At 39.6% G+C, this 18,495-nt stretch overlaps 1 protein-coding gene across 3 annotated transcripts in view; it reads left to right on the top strand.

Annotated features, from left to right (window-relative positions):
* The window catches only part of LOC144204419 (neuropilin-2-like), a 77,196-nt gene that overhangs the window by 21,348 nt on the left and 37,353 nt on the right, over window positions 1-18,495 (top strand). For all 3 annotated transcript variants that reach the window (XM_077728410.1, XM_077728408.1, XM_077728409.1), the window contains 5 exons: window positions 4,472-4,653; window positions 9,288-9,515; window positions 11,567-11,722; window positions 11,803-11,972; window positions 15,624-15,779. In XM_077728410.1, the coding sequence (XP_077584536.1) occupies window positions 4,593-4,653; window positions 9,288-9,515; window positions 11,567-11,722; window positions 11,803-11,972; window positions 15,624-15,779 (771 nt within the window). In that variant the 5' untranslated portion in view covers window positions 4,472-4,592. The remainder of the gene's footprint in view (window positions 1-4,471; window positions 4,654-9,287; window positions 9,516-11,566; window positions 11,723-11,802; window positions 11,973-15,623; window positions 15,780-18,495) is intronic.

The raw sequence follows: 18,495 nt of genomic DNA, 5'->3' as shown, positions 1-18,495 counted from the left end.
TGCTGGTCAGAGAGCAAAAACAATGTTTTCATTAAGCTCCTGACTCGGCGATCGTTTCGTTTATGTTGAGAAGTGAGAAGCACCCTCATGACCTCTGAATGATTTAAAACAAAACAAAAAGATGCATCAATGCTATGACTAAGTGGAAAAATTCCTCTTTTTTTAATCACATTGGAAATGTTTGACAGGGTGTTGTCATTCACATTCTTTGCCTCACTTATAAGATTAAACTGTGTAAGTTCTCGATGCATATAAGATGCAAAGGCAGCCCATTATTTCACCATTGGAGGAAGACAATGTGAGCATTGTCTCACCATGTGAACCTGCAATGTTTGGAGGAGATGTCATATGAAGATTTACTATTTGGAGCCATTCCAAATTAGGACGCTTTAGCCCTGGCTGAGTTCGAATAGACTGCCACTCTAGTTAACCATTACACTGGATGGAAACTATTTTAACACTTGAAAGCTTTCTTCCATGCACCACACATTCTTCAAAATCTCATCATTCGGAATCACAGTATTAGTCATATTTGTTCTATCATCCCGTTTTCCTCCCCTTAAAAACTGGCATAAGGTCACTGCGAAAACAACAAAACAGGAGCTTCTTGTGTATCCATGCAGGCGTGTATAAATAAAATTACTTCTGCCAACAAAGTGATATTAAATTCTTCATGAGGTGACCCCCGAGACAGTTAAGGTTAAAGAGCTGCCCCAGTGTCATATTTTGAGAGGTTATGTTGCCTTTCAACACAGCAGCTGGTTGTCTACTTCAAATTTTTCTCTTGGCTCACTGCACGACTCTGTCGGTGAAGGCTGGATCTCTATTTGGAGTGTTGTGAAAGAGTGTGTGTGTGTGAGTGTGTGTGCGCACACCCCAGCTCAGTCACACACACAGTGGCTGCTTAGGGAAAAGTGCGGCGTCAGGGTCTGTTGAGGGCAAGTGCAAATCTTCCTGACAGCTTCTCCACTCCTCCCTCCCTCCCGGGTTCTCTTTCTTTCTCGGACCCTTCCTCTTACACCATTCTCACCGGCACCATTACGCCGACCCAATCCGTCTTCCATCTGATCAGACGCCTTCTTGGGCCATCGCATCCTTGCACATCGCTCTCTTCATCACCTCGTCCTCAACATTACCCCCAAGTGAATCAGCTCATTCTCCTTCCTTCCTCTTTTCACAGAAAAACAGGAAGCATGACAAATGCAGCATATTTTGACTTCTTTCTTGCAATACGTGTCTTTCATTTGCCACCTGGTTGGGATACTTAAACCCACTTTTCTCAATCCAAAGGGCCACTTTGTGTCTACATGTGCAATGACTTCTTCAATTGTCTTCAATGCTGATCTGAGGCAGCTGCACATATCCGGATAAAATAAGAGCTGTGATGCTCACACATTGCTTCAAGTGAATTATAGTATAATTTTTACCATTCTGCATGTCTTGCTGTATGCTCACAGTCGGCTGCCTAAATTGCTATGGACACACAATCGGCTTTTGCGATTGTAACCTGTAGGGAGGAAGCAAAAATCCTTTTTTTACACTTCTTGATAACCAACGAATTTCAACAAAAATGTGTGAAAAAAAATCCCGCTCCTCATCATTCCCCTCGGCAAGTTTTTTTTGCAAAAAACCTACAGGCTCTGCGGAATACATATCTGTATTTTTATTTTTGGGGTTTGTCGAGGGCAAGGCGAAAGCAAGAGGGAGAGAGATGATGGGATTTCAACAGCGTGTTAAAGCTATGTTGCTCCCACACAGAACAGATTGAAGGAAACCTCTAACTCGTCTATGGATGCATGCAAGCCTCAGGCATGGTGTGTTGGTGTGTACACACACTTAAATGTGGATACCGGCTCCTCAACTGGGGGCTCAGGGCCAGAAGGGGGGAAGGGAGGACAGGACAGGATAGGGGTATGGGGGGGTACACCTGTGGCTGTCAGTTCAACCGAAGTTGCAGTGTCAGGTTCTCTCTCTCTCTCTCTGACCGCATCCACGCTCTAATGGCTAAATCTGTAAACATTTTGTCTTGATTCTGAGGCTACGTCATCATCTGAAAAGGCAGCCTTTGTCTTTTGTGTTTACAAGGAAGTATTGTATGAAAGGAAAGGGATGTGGTTTTTCCATGTTGGTGTCATGGGACCGCATGTAGTTTGATCAGAGTTTCGATTTGGATGTTACGACAGGGACAGAAAACAAAAACATTGACTCTTTGGCGCCCTTTGTTGGTTAAAAACATCAATTTATTTGGACTAGAGGGTCAAATGGTTCGGATGTCTATCACTGTCCACTTGTCTTATGCTAATTATGACATCAATTGCCCCAAATTAGTGTTTTTATTTCCACCTTCTTCCTCTTTTATAAACCACCATGGCACATACTCTGGGGGTTAAAACTATCATTAAAAAAGTACTTTGTACTCCCCAATTGTAATGTTTTCCTGCTTTGCTTGTTCAATTCACGTCATGGAATTTAAAGAAATATATACTATCCATGAATTACTTTCAAAATGAGTTACCATTAAGACTAAAGTTTTTTCTTACCTCTCCTAGACAAATGAGGTCATCAGCTAAAAAAAAATAGCCCAGCTAAAAAAAAATAGCCCATGTCTGGTTCCATTTTTTTTTTAAATGATATACAAAGATTATAATTGGGATTATATATATCATTTTCAACATCATTTTGAATGAGTTGCAAAAAACCCACACATGCATATTTTCAAGTACGTCACTGTGGTGATTTTTATGCACAGACATAGCCTTGCACACGCAGACTGACACTCCACTTGTTAGAGCCCAGTCCAATATTACAGTGATTAACTTTTTCTCCAATTTCCTACTTTTCATGAGAAAACATGGCACCCACGCAACGTCACTCCTGAAAATAAGTAGGTAAGGACAAGTTAATTATACGTTTAACTATGATACGCAGGAGACCATGTCCTACGCTTAAATGACTAAAGTGCTTCTTGGAAATTTTGGGGGGAATGCGCCCCAAAAATTATAAGTTGTCACTTTTTAAATGTTGCATTGTGACGGAGGGCCAGTTGGCAATTTAGATGTTTGGAGTGTGAGAGTTGTTTGACCTTTGGGAGCTTGCTCACCTGTCAGAAACACATGAGTGCAAAACACACATGGGCAAATGTGCTTCAAATGCATGGATGTTGGATTATTCCTTTTGTTTTGATGAAGATGCATAACCATTGTGAGTAGATGCTTGTTGTGCAAGTGCCCAAGTGAAATGAGCATATGCACTCACAAAGATGATCACAATTTGCTAAATGAGTGTGAATTTTTTTGGTCTGGATGTGCTCAGCAATTGGATGGCAACTAGCCCAGGCTCAATCCTGCCTCTCAACCAAAGTTGCTTTTCATACAATACTATAGAAAATATCTGAATTGGTGGAATGACGAATGTAGGTTAAACATTATATATACAGTCAGTCTTTCTTCTTTGTCATTTGTTTTTTTATTTAACAAAAAAAGGGGAAAAGACCACAATTAATGGGTCTTCATTTTTTCTATATAGAACAATGTTAGGCGAAAAATATTTTTGACAATAAAAAGTAAGAATAGAATATTACTTTGAACTCTTTAGTGTCAATTGGCAACAATAGATTGCAAAGATATTGTATGGTCAATGTAAAAACTGTTCATTTTAAAAACGCATCTAATTCGCCCTCTGCCATCAATCCTATAATATTTTTTAAAAATATTTCCTCCATGATGACATTCTTTAAAAGCAGATATGCTTCAATGTTACCTTTGCCGATTTCACAGGAGAGATGTAAAAAATTGCTGTCGAGGAGCAGCAATTAACACAAATGTGCTCAGAACTGATCGATTAATTGGCCAAAGATGTGCAAATAGACTCCAAATGTACTCATTAGGTCTCAAAGTGTCAGTGAAAATCAAATTCATTCCCAATTACATTTGATGTGTCCTGTCGGGACAAGACGTTTTGAAGCAAATTTTGTTGGCAAGATGCTATTTCAAAGGCAAGCAGGTGACCAGTTGGCTTTTGTCCAGACACAGCGGCAACACTCAAGCTGTTCGTCTGCACGCAGACCAACATTGGTGCTCAAAGGACATCAAAGTAATGGAATAAAAATAGTTTTTTGGAACACACGTCCTAACAATGTTGACCACCAACTAATGGAAAACTGATTTTAGGAGGGCCTGAAATGAGACGCCACTCGCACGACGTGTTCCATCCACGGTGCTCATTATAGAAGGGTTGAATTATGTATCTTTTCCCCGCAGTTCTGCTGACAGTAAATATTACATTTAAACACATTTTGCAACAAATACATGAATTCAGCAGAGTCATTGTATTGAAGCCGCTGATGTTATCATTCCACTAAATGGGAAACATTATCTGTTGATATGACAGTCAATGAATGTGTCGGACAAGGAAAATCTTGCATTGTTGAGCGTGATGATGTTATCGAATCCATTGTTTTCATGCTTTGCAGGTATGACTATGTTGAGATCCACGATGGCAACTCTGAGTCTGCTGACTTGCTGGGAAAGCTTTGCGGCAACATTGCGCCAGCGCCAATCATTTCATCCGGACCTGCTATACACATCAAATTTATGTCTGATTATGCCCACCAGGGAGCTGGCTTCTCACTGCGCTATGAAATCTTCAGAACCGGTAAGACAATGTCACACTTAATAATTTAGTCATATGAAGCAGGGTTATCGAACTCGTATGTGTTACGGGCTACATCGTAGGCCCAAATAGGGTTACCACAATTTGGGTTTTTTTCCACAAATGTTTTTTTTATTTTATTTGTCTTCTTTCGATCACATCAAGTTTTTTTCATCACATCTTATGCTTGCTTACATGCTTATGTTAAAAAAAATTGTCAGTTTAAAAAAAAACAGACAAAACAAGTTCATATGTTGCGTAAAGTGTTTTTGTTGCTGTTTTTTTAAGGTAAGTGAGATCAGTTTGGGATTATGTACTTAGAAAGTATTCAAAAGCAGCTATCTGACCAAAAAACACCAATATATTATCCCACTTTTTTTACATAGACACCAAACCATTTAAACTAGGAGTGCTGGCAACAATTATTTTCTGTGAACCTCTCTCAGGTCAACTGGATTGGATATCTGTCACTTGTAACCGATGAGTTCAAAGGTGTTTTCTTTTCCAATTATACATACGGAGTCTATCTGGAAACACAGGACTTTGTTTCAAGTATCTAACTCTCTTAAGAGAGGCTTTTCAGCTGAGTGAACTTTTTCCACTTAATCATCTATTAGTTTCTCAGAGTGGGGCAAGCAAGTTTCATTAGAGAACCAGACTTGATATGTCTTCCACACTTCACTTTAGACAATAAGAAGGCAAGGACGGATTCAGCACAGGACCCTCTAGACCCCATTGGACTGCCCATGAGAGACCTCCCTGCCCTCAATGGCCTTCAGTCTGTCTTAGAATTACTAAGTCTTAGTGTGTGTAGTGGAGATAGAGATCCCCCTTCACGCTGCCATGGTTAGCTAAAGCGAGTCCAATTGCGATCAAGGGCAACAAAGACAGTGATTTCGGCCATCTTGTTGTGTTCCCTCTGAAAGCATTCCGCTCATGCCTTTTTAATTGAGTCTTGAGCCCTGAGAGACACTGTCACACTCATGGCGGGCTGAGGTTACTAACACAACACGTGTGCTCGGCTAAATTGATGTGTCTCACTTTCGGACACCATCCTGTTGGATTGTGTTCTGTGTCTGTCTTTGGCACTCGATTCCCATTAATCAACTTAAGGATGAATGTCAAAGTTCTCAGCTGGACTGTGCAATGTTGCCGTTAGGTTTGCCTACTGTTTTAGAGTAAGGTTAACATAAAACGTTTTTTTTTCTGCCCCCGAAAGAACAACTTTAATAACCGTCACATGCTACAATAAACCTGGGAATTTTGGCCAATTAACTGAGGTTAAACTTCTTGGCACATTCTAACTTTTATACATGCAGTTTTTCCTTCAATGATTTTTCAAAGTCAAAAGATCAAGAAAGCATGCACACTGTGTTGTGTCCCATGGCTGCAAGAAAAAGTGTCCTTGCGTGTGTTTGTACAGATGCGTATTTGTGTGCGTACTTGGCAATCATGGAACATTTTGAACATTCAAGCTGCTACAACACTGTTAATAAGAGCTTGTTATCTTGGAAGGTGAAAATCAACGTCTGCTTGTGTGGGTGTTTGTATTCTAAATACATGTATCATCTTTTTATAGTCTCTTTATGATTTCAGCTCTTCCTGCCATTATCACCATGTATTTTTACGCATCATAATCACTATATTTTTTTTCTGAAGTATTTTACCGATTTCAGCAGTTAATTTCTCCGCCAATTGGTGAGAATATGGGAAATTTAGTTTAAATATTCAGTTCAGTATGGAAATTATTTTTGTATGTTTTTGTTTCAAGATAACCCAAGAACAAACTAAAGGATTTGCAACATATGTTTATAGTAATATGAAAAAGAAAAGATTACATTTAGGGATAACGAAATCTAAGCCCACAGAGTTCAGAAAATAACATTTTCTATAGGTTAATAACGGATTAGCCAAGTTATTTCATAGTTGAAGGGAGTGGCCAATCCACTGATGCTTTGAATTTGGCTGCTTGGGTCCAACCAAGTCTGCTTTTTCAGAGAATGTGTATTTGATAGTCTGTAGCTCAGGCTAGTCTTTCTTCTAATAATGGATTTCAATTGTTCAGTGTGTCATGGAGCCATGTTGCGGTATTAATGATTTCTCTCTCCCACGTGGAGTCCCTCATCCCTAAGAGAGGATGATTTTAGAGAGGGTTTCTGTCTAATCCCCGTCTGTGTTGAGGGAGATTGTCTCCCCATGTCTTTGTGTTGTGACGACCAGACCTTCACAGTCTGACTAACAGACAGTCAGAGTGGAAAGGGCACATTGGCAGATGCTGAAACACATCTACCACAAGAAGTCATTTGCTTTATTCACATTTTCAACATTCATATGTAATATTTATGACACACCCAAAATTGTTGCATAAAAATACCAATTTTACCAAATAAACCTTCCATATTGGAAATGAGCGAACCCAGAAAAGTTTGCAAATACCACAATAAAATGCTGACGTTTCCACTTCTGTTACTATGGTTTCTCGAGAAGATTACAAGCAAATCATAGTGAGCCCTTGTGGGGCAGCCAATCAAATCCTACTGTCTAGGCAGTATGCCCCCAGCTGTTATTGTGACCCAGAAATCGCCAGACACATGCACACGCCCATCCCCACGCGCACACAGATACGGGTGCATACCGTGTATGACTGCACAGATGTAGGATGAGTACACAAACACGTCTGCATGACAAGCTCAATCACGTGCCCTTTTGTTTTTGTTATGCACAATAGCCCAGTCCGTGAAATCTGTATTACTTAATATTTTAAGTTTAACTCTGTAGTCTAAACATGAGTTGTTTTAGTGTATATATTAAGGAATTGACCGTGACATCTAATCCATGGCATGATTTTGCTTTACTCTATATAATAACTTACAGGGCTTTCATGTAATTCACTGGCTGCCATTGGCGGTGTTGAGGCGTCCAATCTATTTTCAGTGGATTAGGATGGCACCAACTGGAATGGTCTTCAAAAATTACTGAAAAAAATTAGTTCAATACTAATATTTTTAATTATAGTGCTATTGGTTGTCGTAAGTTTATTTATAAATAATTGAGAGCTAGACTCAGTCACATTTTGGGTCAGGTAAGCCTTGTTTATATACAATACTGTAATATTGTATGATATATTCATATGGCGTTCTTCTTTTTCTTTTTAATCACCAAATAATAATCAAATGGCCCATATGCCAACTCGTGTATTACAGATCAAAAAATTAACTGTCTGAATTATTATTGTACAATTTTAAACCCTTACAATACCAAACCATATAATATAAATGAAACTTTAGAGCACTACTGTCTATTATCCTCCAGATTTTAGCCCTCCAAAATCTACCCAGCAACACAAATGACCCCGCAGTGCACCAACAGCATTCTTGATTCATACCGGCACTGACACGGACTAAGTAGGAACCAAATTCAATGTGCAAAATCACTTTCTTCTGCTTTGATTTTTTTTTTTTTTTTTTTTTTTGGTATAGGATTGTTAGTTTTTTAAATTTATTTTTAAACAAGCAGCAAGGTGGAAACATGGGTTAAGAGGGCTTGAAAGGAACTATCACATGTGAAAGGAGGGCAAAAGTGTTTATGTGATGTGCATGAACTTGGAAGTAATGAGGAGGGGGGGAAATAAAATTGCTCCTGGCAACTGAATTGGTCAGGCGATCACTCCAGACAGACACACACATACACACACACACACACCCACACACACACACACACACACACACACACACATATATACACACACACACACACAAACACACACACACACATGCTTACAGTCACGCAGACCCACATTATTGAGGGGTTGAGGTAAGTGCAGGGAGGGGCACCCTACAAGGGTTGGTGAGGTTGTATGATCTCACCGCATGTGTGAGACTGAAACAGATTTATAAGTAGGGCACAAAGGTAAACACGATGATTGTTTATTTACATTTTCAAAATAAATACATTTTATAAGAAGTACCTAAAACTGTATGTTTGGCAGGTGAAATTTGTAACTATTTTTTAAGAAACTCTCAAATAATGTCACTTTCTCTTCATTTCCTTGTGGAAGCATGCAAGTGCAGACACCCAAACAGACTGTAGGGAAATGGGTTACTATAAGAGGCTTAAACAGTGCTGTGTGTGTATGTTTGGGTGTATAGCCATACATGGTTGAGTAAACGGGAATAATGGTGGCACTGCACCACGCCAATTGTGTGTGACAGAGCACTGATCGAGAGAATATTACAGTAGAGGATTTATCAAAAAGGTCCTGGATTGGACTAAAACCCATATGAATGGATGTGAGACTTGCCATGTGTTTGTGCTTTTGTGTGCATATTCATGTGTGCGAGTGTATGTTTTAAAGTATTAACAGGATGAGCAAGCAACCATGACAGTGTAAACATAATCTATGTAGAGAAAAGAAGTGGGACGCTCTCTGAATATATTATTTCATCAATAAGTATACACCAGAATCATATCAGTAGTCTTGAAGTGTAATATGTTTGAGAGTAGTACTGGCAGTAAATTATGTACATATCGTCAATAATTCTTTCTGTTGCCACCCATGAATTACAATAAAAGGTAGTGTCTGTGGTCCCTGTGATTGTCTAGCAACTTATTATTATTGTTTTTAATCTTCATCGTAGGTTTCGACTGTTCCAGAAACTTCACAAGTCCCTCAGGTCTCATTGAGTCTCCGGAGTTCCCTGACAAATACCCCCACAACCTGGACTGCTCCTTTATCATCGTCGTGCCCTCAAGCATGGATGTGAGCCTCACTTTTCTCACCTTTGACCTGGAGAATGACCCTTTGCCTGGAGCCGAGGGGGACTGCAAGTACGACTGGCTGGAGGTGTGGGATGGCCTTCCTGGAGGTGAGGCAGTTTGACATATTTCTTTATGATGGACACATTTGCTCAGTTTTTGTAAGATCTTTTTTGGCTAATTTGCAGTCCAATCTGCAATTTTTTCATCACAATTTGCTTTTACAGGCCACATAAAAATATGTGCCAGGCCAAATCTGTTCCCTAGTCCTTGAATGTGACACCTATAGGGATAGTAATTGGTTCCACATTACAGAATTAATGATATTCCAGATATTTTTTTGAGCTGGACTCCACTAAGTACAGTAAAAGTTGAAGTGTTCTCTGCCTACATCTGTATTGATTTAGTTGGAATGGCAAGTATTTTAGTAGCAATGCGTTGGTTGATAAAAGCTGAGCTTCCAGGCAAAATGTTGGCACCTACCTCGGAGAAAACCGCATATGTTTTCATGGGGAAAATAAAGTGAGCGTTTTTTGAGAGGAGAGAGAAAGAAAAAAAAACATGGGAGGTGAGGGGGTTAGGATATTTCTGTTCCTGCTCCTCGAATTGCTGGAGAGAGTTGAGAGGGACAAATCCTCAGCATAGAAAAAAATGGACAGAGTTTCAAGAGATGGAAATGGAAAAGAGAGAAAGAGGGGGCTCAGCGAAAGGGTTGAACAAAAGGATGTGTTGAGATGAATCAGTGAAGGCCAGAAGACCTCTAGTTTGAGTCCGGGAAGAGGAAAATGCTTTAGCTGACAGAAATATCATCCAAACTAATAAATATTACCCGTCATTATTGTATTTTAGGATTTTTATATCATTTTTTTTTATTCAGGAATGCATCTATAAATAAGTACAATGTTAATAAACAGCCTCTCGCAATTCAATGGCAGAGCAGGAGTTAAATGAGTGACCTTAAACGGGTTCAAGTGAAAAGTTTCACGTGAGAAACATCCCTTGTAGGGAAGATGAGACAATTGCCATGACACAAAGACTTGGAAAGTGAAATGAATTTGGAGGATGTTAAAAGGGAAGGAACTCTAAAGAGTGAGATCAAGAGGTGAAGGACTTTCCTTTTTAGTGCTTCCAGAGGACAAAGGAGGCAGGAAAAGATCACAACGATGTGATAAAGTCATGGTGCTTTTACTACATACTTCACATCTAATGTAGTATTAGCACAGTAATTCAGTTCCTATAGATTTACATACGGTATATCTAAAGTATAGTCCACCAAGTGGCACAAAACTTTAATGTTCTTACAATAATTTGTGTCCCTTTTTCCCCCCTCTCAACATTATCAGTAGAAGAGTTATTACTATTGTTTGCTCAAGAGGCCTATTTCAAATATCTACCCATTCCAAAAGGGAGAAAAAAAAAATCAATAGCAGTGATCGATTGCTGGATGTTTTCTCATCTTCTACCTCCTCTACGAGCTTCAGCTTGTTTGTGTGCGTATGTGCGTGAGGAACATTCAGAAAATTCTTGGCTAGAATTTTTCCCTCATACACACACATGGGTACCCAAGGGTCTGAGATCATACTCATCTGTTTGTGTTGACATATATAAGTTGCTGTTTCAAAGAAGGCGACAGTAGATGGATCATTTTAGATCCTTGCATTCACAGACATGCCCCTCAATGTGTGGGCGATTAAAGTGTACAGTGTAAAACTATGTGTAGCTTACCTTGTCGGGGGATGAATGATCGGAAGGGAGGCAATGACAGAGAAAGGTGTGGTCCTGACAATATTTCAAGACGGAATTGCAGAAGTAGGAGGGGGGTTGACGCTGGGGGATGCAATCCCAAGAAGGAAAGGGTCTTGATAAATGAAATAGATGATTTATAGTGAGTGGGAGTAACAGAAGCAACTTTAACCTAGCCAAATGATTTTAATTAGTGATGTTTTGAGATGCAATATACAGTTTGTGATTTTTTATGTTTTTCTTGCTACTAGAGGCTGTCACAATAAATAGAATTTCCCCTACCTATTGGCAGACATGAGCAAGTGACAGCATTGCTTGATTGTTGAGATCATCAAAAGCATTTTGTATACTTTGTCTTAATGTATGACAGTTTTAATTGTTGAACATGGTTTAAACTGTCACTTTGTTCTATGCACAGTGGGTCCACTGATTGGGCGATACTGCGGGACCTTGGTACCACCAGAGATCCAATCATCTACTGGAATTCTCTCTTTGTCCTTCCACACCGACATGGCAGTGGCTAAAGACGGCTTTTCGGCACGGTACAACATGACGCACAAGGAAGTCAGTGAGAGTAAGTAAATGAAATACCTTTGCAGTTTTTGTACTGTTAAAATAATCCTCATTCTTATTGTAAACGTGCTTTCTTTGCAGCGTTTCATTGTAGTAATGCTTTCGGCATGGAATCTGGAAAAATCACTGATGAACAAATCACAGCTTCATCAAGTTTTTATGACGAAAACTGGCTGCCACATCAGGCCAGATTAAACTACAACAACAATGGATGGACACCCAATGAGGACAGCAACAGAGAATACATACAGGTGCAGTACCATGGCTTTTGGCCACATGATTGTCTGTCGAAGTTATTCAGAAACAGCCCAGTGCAGTCTATTACCGACTTTTAGAATCCCATTCACATCACAATAGAAATCTCATCTGGAAAGAGATTGCATTGTTATTTTAGCACCATATTTGTCCTTGTGCTGGCAGGAGGTCACACATAATAGCTCTCCATTGCTATATTTGTATCAGGAAGACGAAGAGAGTGGGATTGGGTGGTGTGTTGTTATCAAGGTTTAGCAGCTCGATGCCTCAGTAAGGCATTGTTTACTGTGTTCCATCACAGTGCCAACTTTGTGCCAACCACTTGCCAAGCCTGAGTTATGAGCTCGTCTGGTTCATTGGGAGGAAAGGGAGTGAGAGGTTCATGCACCGCGCAGACAGAAATGGATTTGAAGTAGCCAAGAAGGCCCTCCTTCATGACACTCCTTCTGTAAACAATAGATTATCTTGTTGGATGTCACCTTCTCTTAGCCTCCCAAAGGGAGCCCGAGTCGGCATTTGCATTTGATGATTTACAAGATCTTTATTTATAATGCATTTATAATGATCTTTCCCATTATACTCAAGTAAGCAATCAAGATGGCCATGTTTGTCCTTTAAACTCCAAAACAGAACAGATGTTTGCGTGAAAAGCTCATGTCGCTACTGTTGTAATTGAATCCCATAACTTCGGAATCAAGTAACCTTGAACACGATCCGTTGTGGGACACTAGACTTGGCTGGCTTAGTTTACGAGGGGATCCATTTATGATACGCCACGCCTTGATGCTCGCCGAATGGTTTTGTGTGATCTGCCATAAATTTGTGGCTGGTAGTCGTGATGTCAGGGCTGATAGGGGTTTTGGTATTGTTCCCCCAAAAATGTAACAAATAAGAAAAATTGAGTTTGTCCCCATAAATAGGAGCAAATGTTTTAACTTGTCAACTTTACATAGGTTTACTTGGTTAGTTTTTAAATATCCAATCAAAATTCACGCTAATAAATGACAGGGTTATTTTTAACAACCTCAGTTGATTTAAAAACAAAAACAAAAAAAAATCATGAGGATGTCTGTGCGCCGGTGCGTCTCTAATTAATTGATTCCTGACAAACAAGTAGAGCGTGGTTGCACTTTGATAAAAAAGAAATGAATAGGCATATCACAAACATTCCTCTCTGCCATATCCCTTGATCAAAGTATCACAATAACAAACCTATTCATGCATGCACCCCTTAGGCTTTCTATAGGCTCCTTCCCATGAACTGAATTCTTTCTAAATTGTATTTTCCGGTGGTAAAAGGACACAGAAAGCAGATTGATGTGGTTGTTTAGTAGCCTTGCCACCTCATACAGGTGCATTAGGAGAATGTTAGCGGTGAACCACAAGAAATAACCTTGGCGTAGTAAATGTCACGACTCCACTGAGGCCATCGTCTTGCATGTGAAACACAGGAAGGGACCACAGCCAAGAAGAAGTACAAGGTCAAGGTCCCACCAGTCAGCACTTCCTTCCTGTCGTCTTATCCAGGGGAAAAAAAGAGGCTCTTTCTGATCTTTTGGCTGATATATTTGTCAGAATATAAAAAGAACAGACGTAAAACAATGCATGGTTTAGTCATAAAGGCATAGTCTCATGCTTTACATTGTGGCTCCTTCCATGTTAAGTTCGCCTCATTTAGATACTCATTGCATTATAATTACACTCTAAACCTTCCTATTAGTTATGCTAACTAAATGTTTTAATTAGATTTTACAGAAATACTTAACATTCAATTTACTTAAGAGAACTTAAGTGTTTTAAGTCTTGTTTAGTCTTTTCAACACATTTTTTAAGTTAATATTGTGAACCAAGGCACCCGATGGTGCAGTGGTTCTTCCGCCTGACCTAGGTAGTCTAGGTTCGATTCCCACTCCGTGATTGTGAGCGTGATTGGTTGTCTGTCTCTCTGTGTGCCCCACGACCTATTGGCAACCAGTCTAGGGTGTACTTATACACAAATACTTATCACAATATCATATCACAACTGCCCATATCATATTATGGGCAATTGTTTGCCAGCCAATCCCAGACCTTAAACCCACTTCACTTCAAAATGCACTTTGGAAATTCTACATCAAATAGGTTGACTTGAAAAGTCAAGATCTGGCTTTTCTTTGAAAGTGTATTTGTGAAAGTGACTGCTAGCCAATAGTTTTGTTGAGAGGCTGCTGCGTTCCACTGAGACCCTCAGCTGTTTCTTTGCGTTAACACCCGCTGGTGTGTAGGTCCTTGTGATAAGCTATTGATGTCTATGCGAGTGGGGAAAAGGCTCCTTTCTTGACAGGCAGCTGCCATGAATGCCATCATGCTTGTGCAAGACTTTTGAATCTTGCACCCTGTGTGTGTCAAAGGAAGCTTCATTCTCTTTTGCTGTATTCTATTACTATTCCTTTGCTCTTGCTTGCTGCAGATTGATGATGCGAAAGCTGGTGGCTGCAATATTCCAACAGTTGTTTGATTGATGAGTACTCTTTCCAGGGAAGCTTCACTTAGCATTTGTCTCTATCTCTCCACTTTACTCCTTACTTGGTCCTCACCTCTATCTTGTCCTTTTTTTTCGAGCATCTCACTCACTCCTCACCTCTTCTTACCCCTTCTTATGTGTTCTTCTCCTCAGCTCAGGACTATCGATTAGGTGTCTTGGTGTACCTCTGTTTGGACCTAAGTGAGCATGGGGGTATATATGTGTGTGTGTGTGTGTATGTGTGGAGGGAGTAGTTTGGAACACCTGTCTTCCTGACAGGTAACAAACACAGCATTTTACCTCCCCTGATGAGGTGGATTGCACCCTAGTGGGCCGCACAGCACTCGGGTGTATAATATAGTCATCACACATTGTGACTGAGCTTTTCTATGCAACAATTTAAGGGTATTTGTTGATTTTTTTTTATTATTCGTATCTGAATGCTGATACAACCAAATACTTACTCTTTATTTCCTCACTGTCCTTAAAATGTTCCCTTTTAAGAAAAATACATGTAAGAATGTTGGGGTTATCATAACGAAAACCCCAATGCTAACCCACTCCCATTCAAAATGGATTGGGCATCAATGGCTCTGAAGCATGGCCATTTCTTACATATTCAAGATTCTGGACAAAGAATAGACGCAATGTTAAAATTGCAGTTAGGCTAAAATGCCACGTATAGTATATTCATAGCGAGCCCGCATGCAGCAGAGCATTCACAATCAGGCTGGAGAGGTGATTATAGCTATTGTATAGCAGGAAATTAAAATGAGCCCCTGGTCATCATTATTGATCTGCCAAAGGAGAGAAAGAGGGAAGCCAGAGATGGAGATGAGGACCAGGAGGGAGAATGGGGAAGGTGAACAATAGATTCCGAATAGTTGATGTCTGTATTTGCATGTTTCTGTCTGTCTTCAGGCGATTTTAACACATTAAGACATTCAATATGAAGGCAGCCTGACAGACCGTGGAGTTACAGTCAAGGGCTTGAATTTCATTAGATTAAATATAGATGTGTGCAAATTAAGACTTTTTATGAGGGCAAGTTTTATGTGTTCGTTATTAAATTTTGTTTACTGTTCGCATAAATTTGCCATGTTCAGGATAGTGTTTTTTTTCAACCTTTATGTTTATTTTACAGGTGGATCTCTACACATTGAAAGTAATCACAGGCATCGCCATGCAAGGCGCCATTTCTAAGGAGACGCAAAAGTCATACTACGTAACCACTTTCAAGATGGAGGTCAGCACCAATGGCGAGGACTGGATGGTTTACAGACACGGCAAGAATCATAAGGTAGGGTCATAGCTCAGCCCACCCGCATTCACTTAATCCTTCTAGAGTACCGGTCGGAAAATAAATACAACCACAAATAGTCTGGATGCTGCTGGCTGACACGAAGGCTATGACATGGGCATGTGTGCTAATGGTTGCGTGAAATAGGAGATGGAATATTCAGCAACAAGTCGACCACAATCCAAAAAATCCAACCTGCTTGCCTGCAATTACACCCATCAACGATCATTTGGCTAGATTTAGCTTCTTTTTTATATGACCAAGCACACGTTTTGAAACTTTTAATGATACCTTACATCATTTCATGTGACCGCACTGCCCAATCTGCTTTTCCTATCACATCTGGTTACTGTTACGTCCTTGTAAAAAGTCCTTACTTTTCTCAGCCAAAAGAGAACAATTTTCAAAGCCGCTTCTCTAAGGTGTTAAAACAGTCGTGTTGCACTATAGTCTAGGGATGCTGTGAAGAACACAAGCAGATGCTATCATCAGGGGTCTTAAAATTACTGCCACTGTGGTTAAATGGATAAAGCATTCTTGCACAAGTCCAGTGGTTGTGGCTGTTTTTACCATCATAGACGTTCCTCCCGTGCTAGTGGTCCACACATTTTGTCCTGCGGTCTAACACCATGTCAAGCGCTTGGTTGTAAACCCTTCACGAACACTCATGCAAAGCTACTCCCTTCACAGAAACAGACATACAACATTTTCCTCTCTTGAGAGGGAAACAAAAACAAAAAAAAACTGTGAAAGAATTTTGGATTTTTCTCTTGAGTTGCCGGCTCCAGGTTTTCCAATGGTCAGGAAATCAATTCAAGTACTCTTGAGGTTGCAGTAAACAAACTTTGTCAAATTTTAGTTTTTTTTGTCTTTCTTTTTCAATCTGTCAAACTCATAGCCTCAGGGCCAGACCTGAAAAACAACAACACTTCTGTTTGTTTCAAGGAAAGGTCAAGCACTGCGAGAATCAGAAAATACACTTCTATAAATGATTTAACATAAAAAAAAATAGGATATTTACTAATATATATGGCTAATATAAAAAAAAATGGACGAAAACAGCTGCTATTAAATACGTATTAATGTGTTCCATTTTGTTCCATTCACCTCATTGCCCTAAAAACCACACTCAATCTCCAGCAACATGCCCATACATGGTTTCTTTTTGTTAAATCTTTAGGAAAAATATGTTTTTTCATATATTAGAACTTATTGGCTAACATTAAAAGAAAGACATGTAATCCATTTGACTGCTCCAGTTGATCAAGTTAAAAGGATAATTAAGAGACAATTATATTGCTCTATGATGTGGCTTTGCACGTTGAAATTTTTCATCGATGAAACTTGCGAGTGAGTCAACCAATTTGATGATGATATTTTGTGGTTGGTACCAGCAGCCATAATCCTCTTGATTCTGTCATAACCATGGAAAGCTGTTTCGCAGCTGAATGCTGACAGTGTCACAGATGGGGCGGGCATGTGCTACTCATGTTTTGCCGGAGTTAAGTCTTCTGGGGGGGAGGGGTTTACATGGTGATAATATCCTTTTCTTGTCATGTACACACATACAGGCCTAATCACATAATACTTTGGGTAACCATGTTCAAGGTGCACTGGTAAGTTAAGGACATTTTTTAAATGAGAACAGTGCTTCCTGGCCACTTACGATTCAACACTATAGTCTGTCTACCGCAGTGCACTTGTCTCCCTGCTGTTATTTGCATCTACACATGCTGTGCATAGATTTCTTGTGGCATTAAGCTATTCCACATAGAATGGGTGATGGTGAACTGTTTACGAATTTTGTGTATCTGCTAAATTCGCTGTTGCCGTTCACATAAGGACATCCCAATCTAATTCTTAATTATTCTACAATCCTAATTATTAGTCTTTTTATTATCATTTTCCCAATTTGTTTTGTTACATATGTTTTACACTTGCATAAGTACAATTAGCAAAAAAATGTAAAGCAGTATGAACATTTAAAAGAATCTACTCTGCATTTTTGTGCCATGTCGTCAGACTTAAACTGCAAATGTTTCTTTATGTTTTAGTCGTCAAGACACATTTTTTTTATTGTTACAAAACTGACAACCAATATGAAACGTTTTGACATGTAGTATTTGCCAAATACTGGACGTATGTTCAATAGTTCTTCAGGCAAAGAATAGTTTGGAAATCTGTAAAGAAAACAACTTCACTACTTGGAATGTTGTCATGTAAATGTTCCGTTCAGGGTCATTATATCTTTCATTTGTTATATTATACTGTTCCCACTGGTTTTCATGCTGCAGTGTTATTGATGAAGTCATAAAAGATGAAGCATTTTTTTTTAGCCGGCGCCCGATGGCTCATCTTAGCTGACATACCTCACATGGCGAAGCAACAGCATTCTAAATGGCGTAAGCGGCTCTAATGCATAAATCATTAAGCAGCAGCAGTGGTCAAAAAGATTTTTTTTTTCCAAGGTCTGGATCCCATTGCAAAAACCTCAGATGGAAACATTTAGTGAGAAAATGCACCTTTTTACGAATGACAGATGAGAAAATACGTTTTTTACGGCATGCTTTGAGATCAAATATAATCTCTTGTGTAGAAAAAAAAAGGGTCCACATGCTAGACATTTTTTATGTTCACCCCTTCTCGAGTTCTCTCATAAATCTATCCATCCATCACGGCTTCCCTCTAGTCCACTCATGCACGCTCGTCACATCTT

The sequence above is a fragment of the Stigmatopora nigra genome, chromosome 11 (assembly GCF_051989575.1).
Source record: "Stigmatopora nigra isolate UIUO_SnigA chromosome 11, RoL_Snig_1.1, whole genome shotgun sequence".
Classification (NCBI taxonomy): Eukaryota; Metazoa; Chordata; class Actinopteri; order Syngnathiformes; family Syngnathidae; genus Stigmatopora; species Stigmatopora nigra.
The sequence above is the reverse complement of the archived record's forward strand: the minus strand, read 5'-3'. Positions and strand labels throughout refer to the sequence as shown.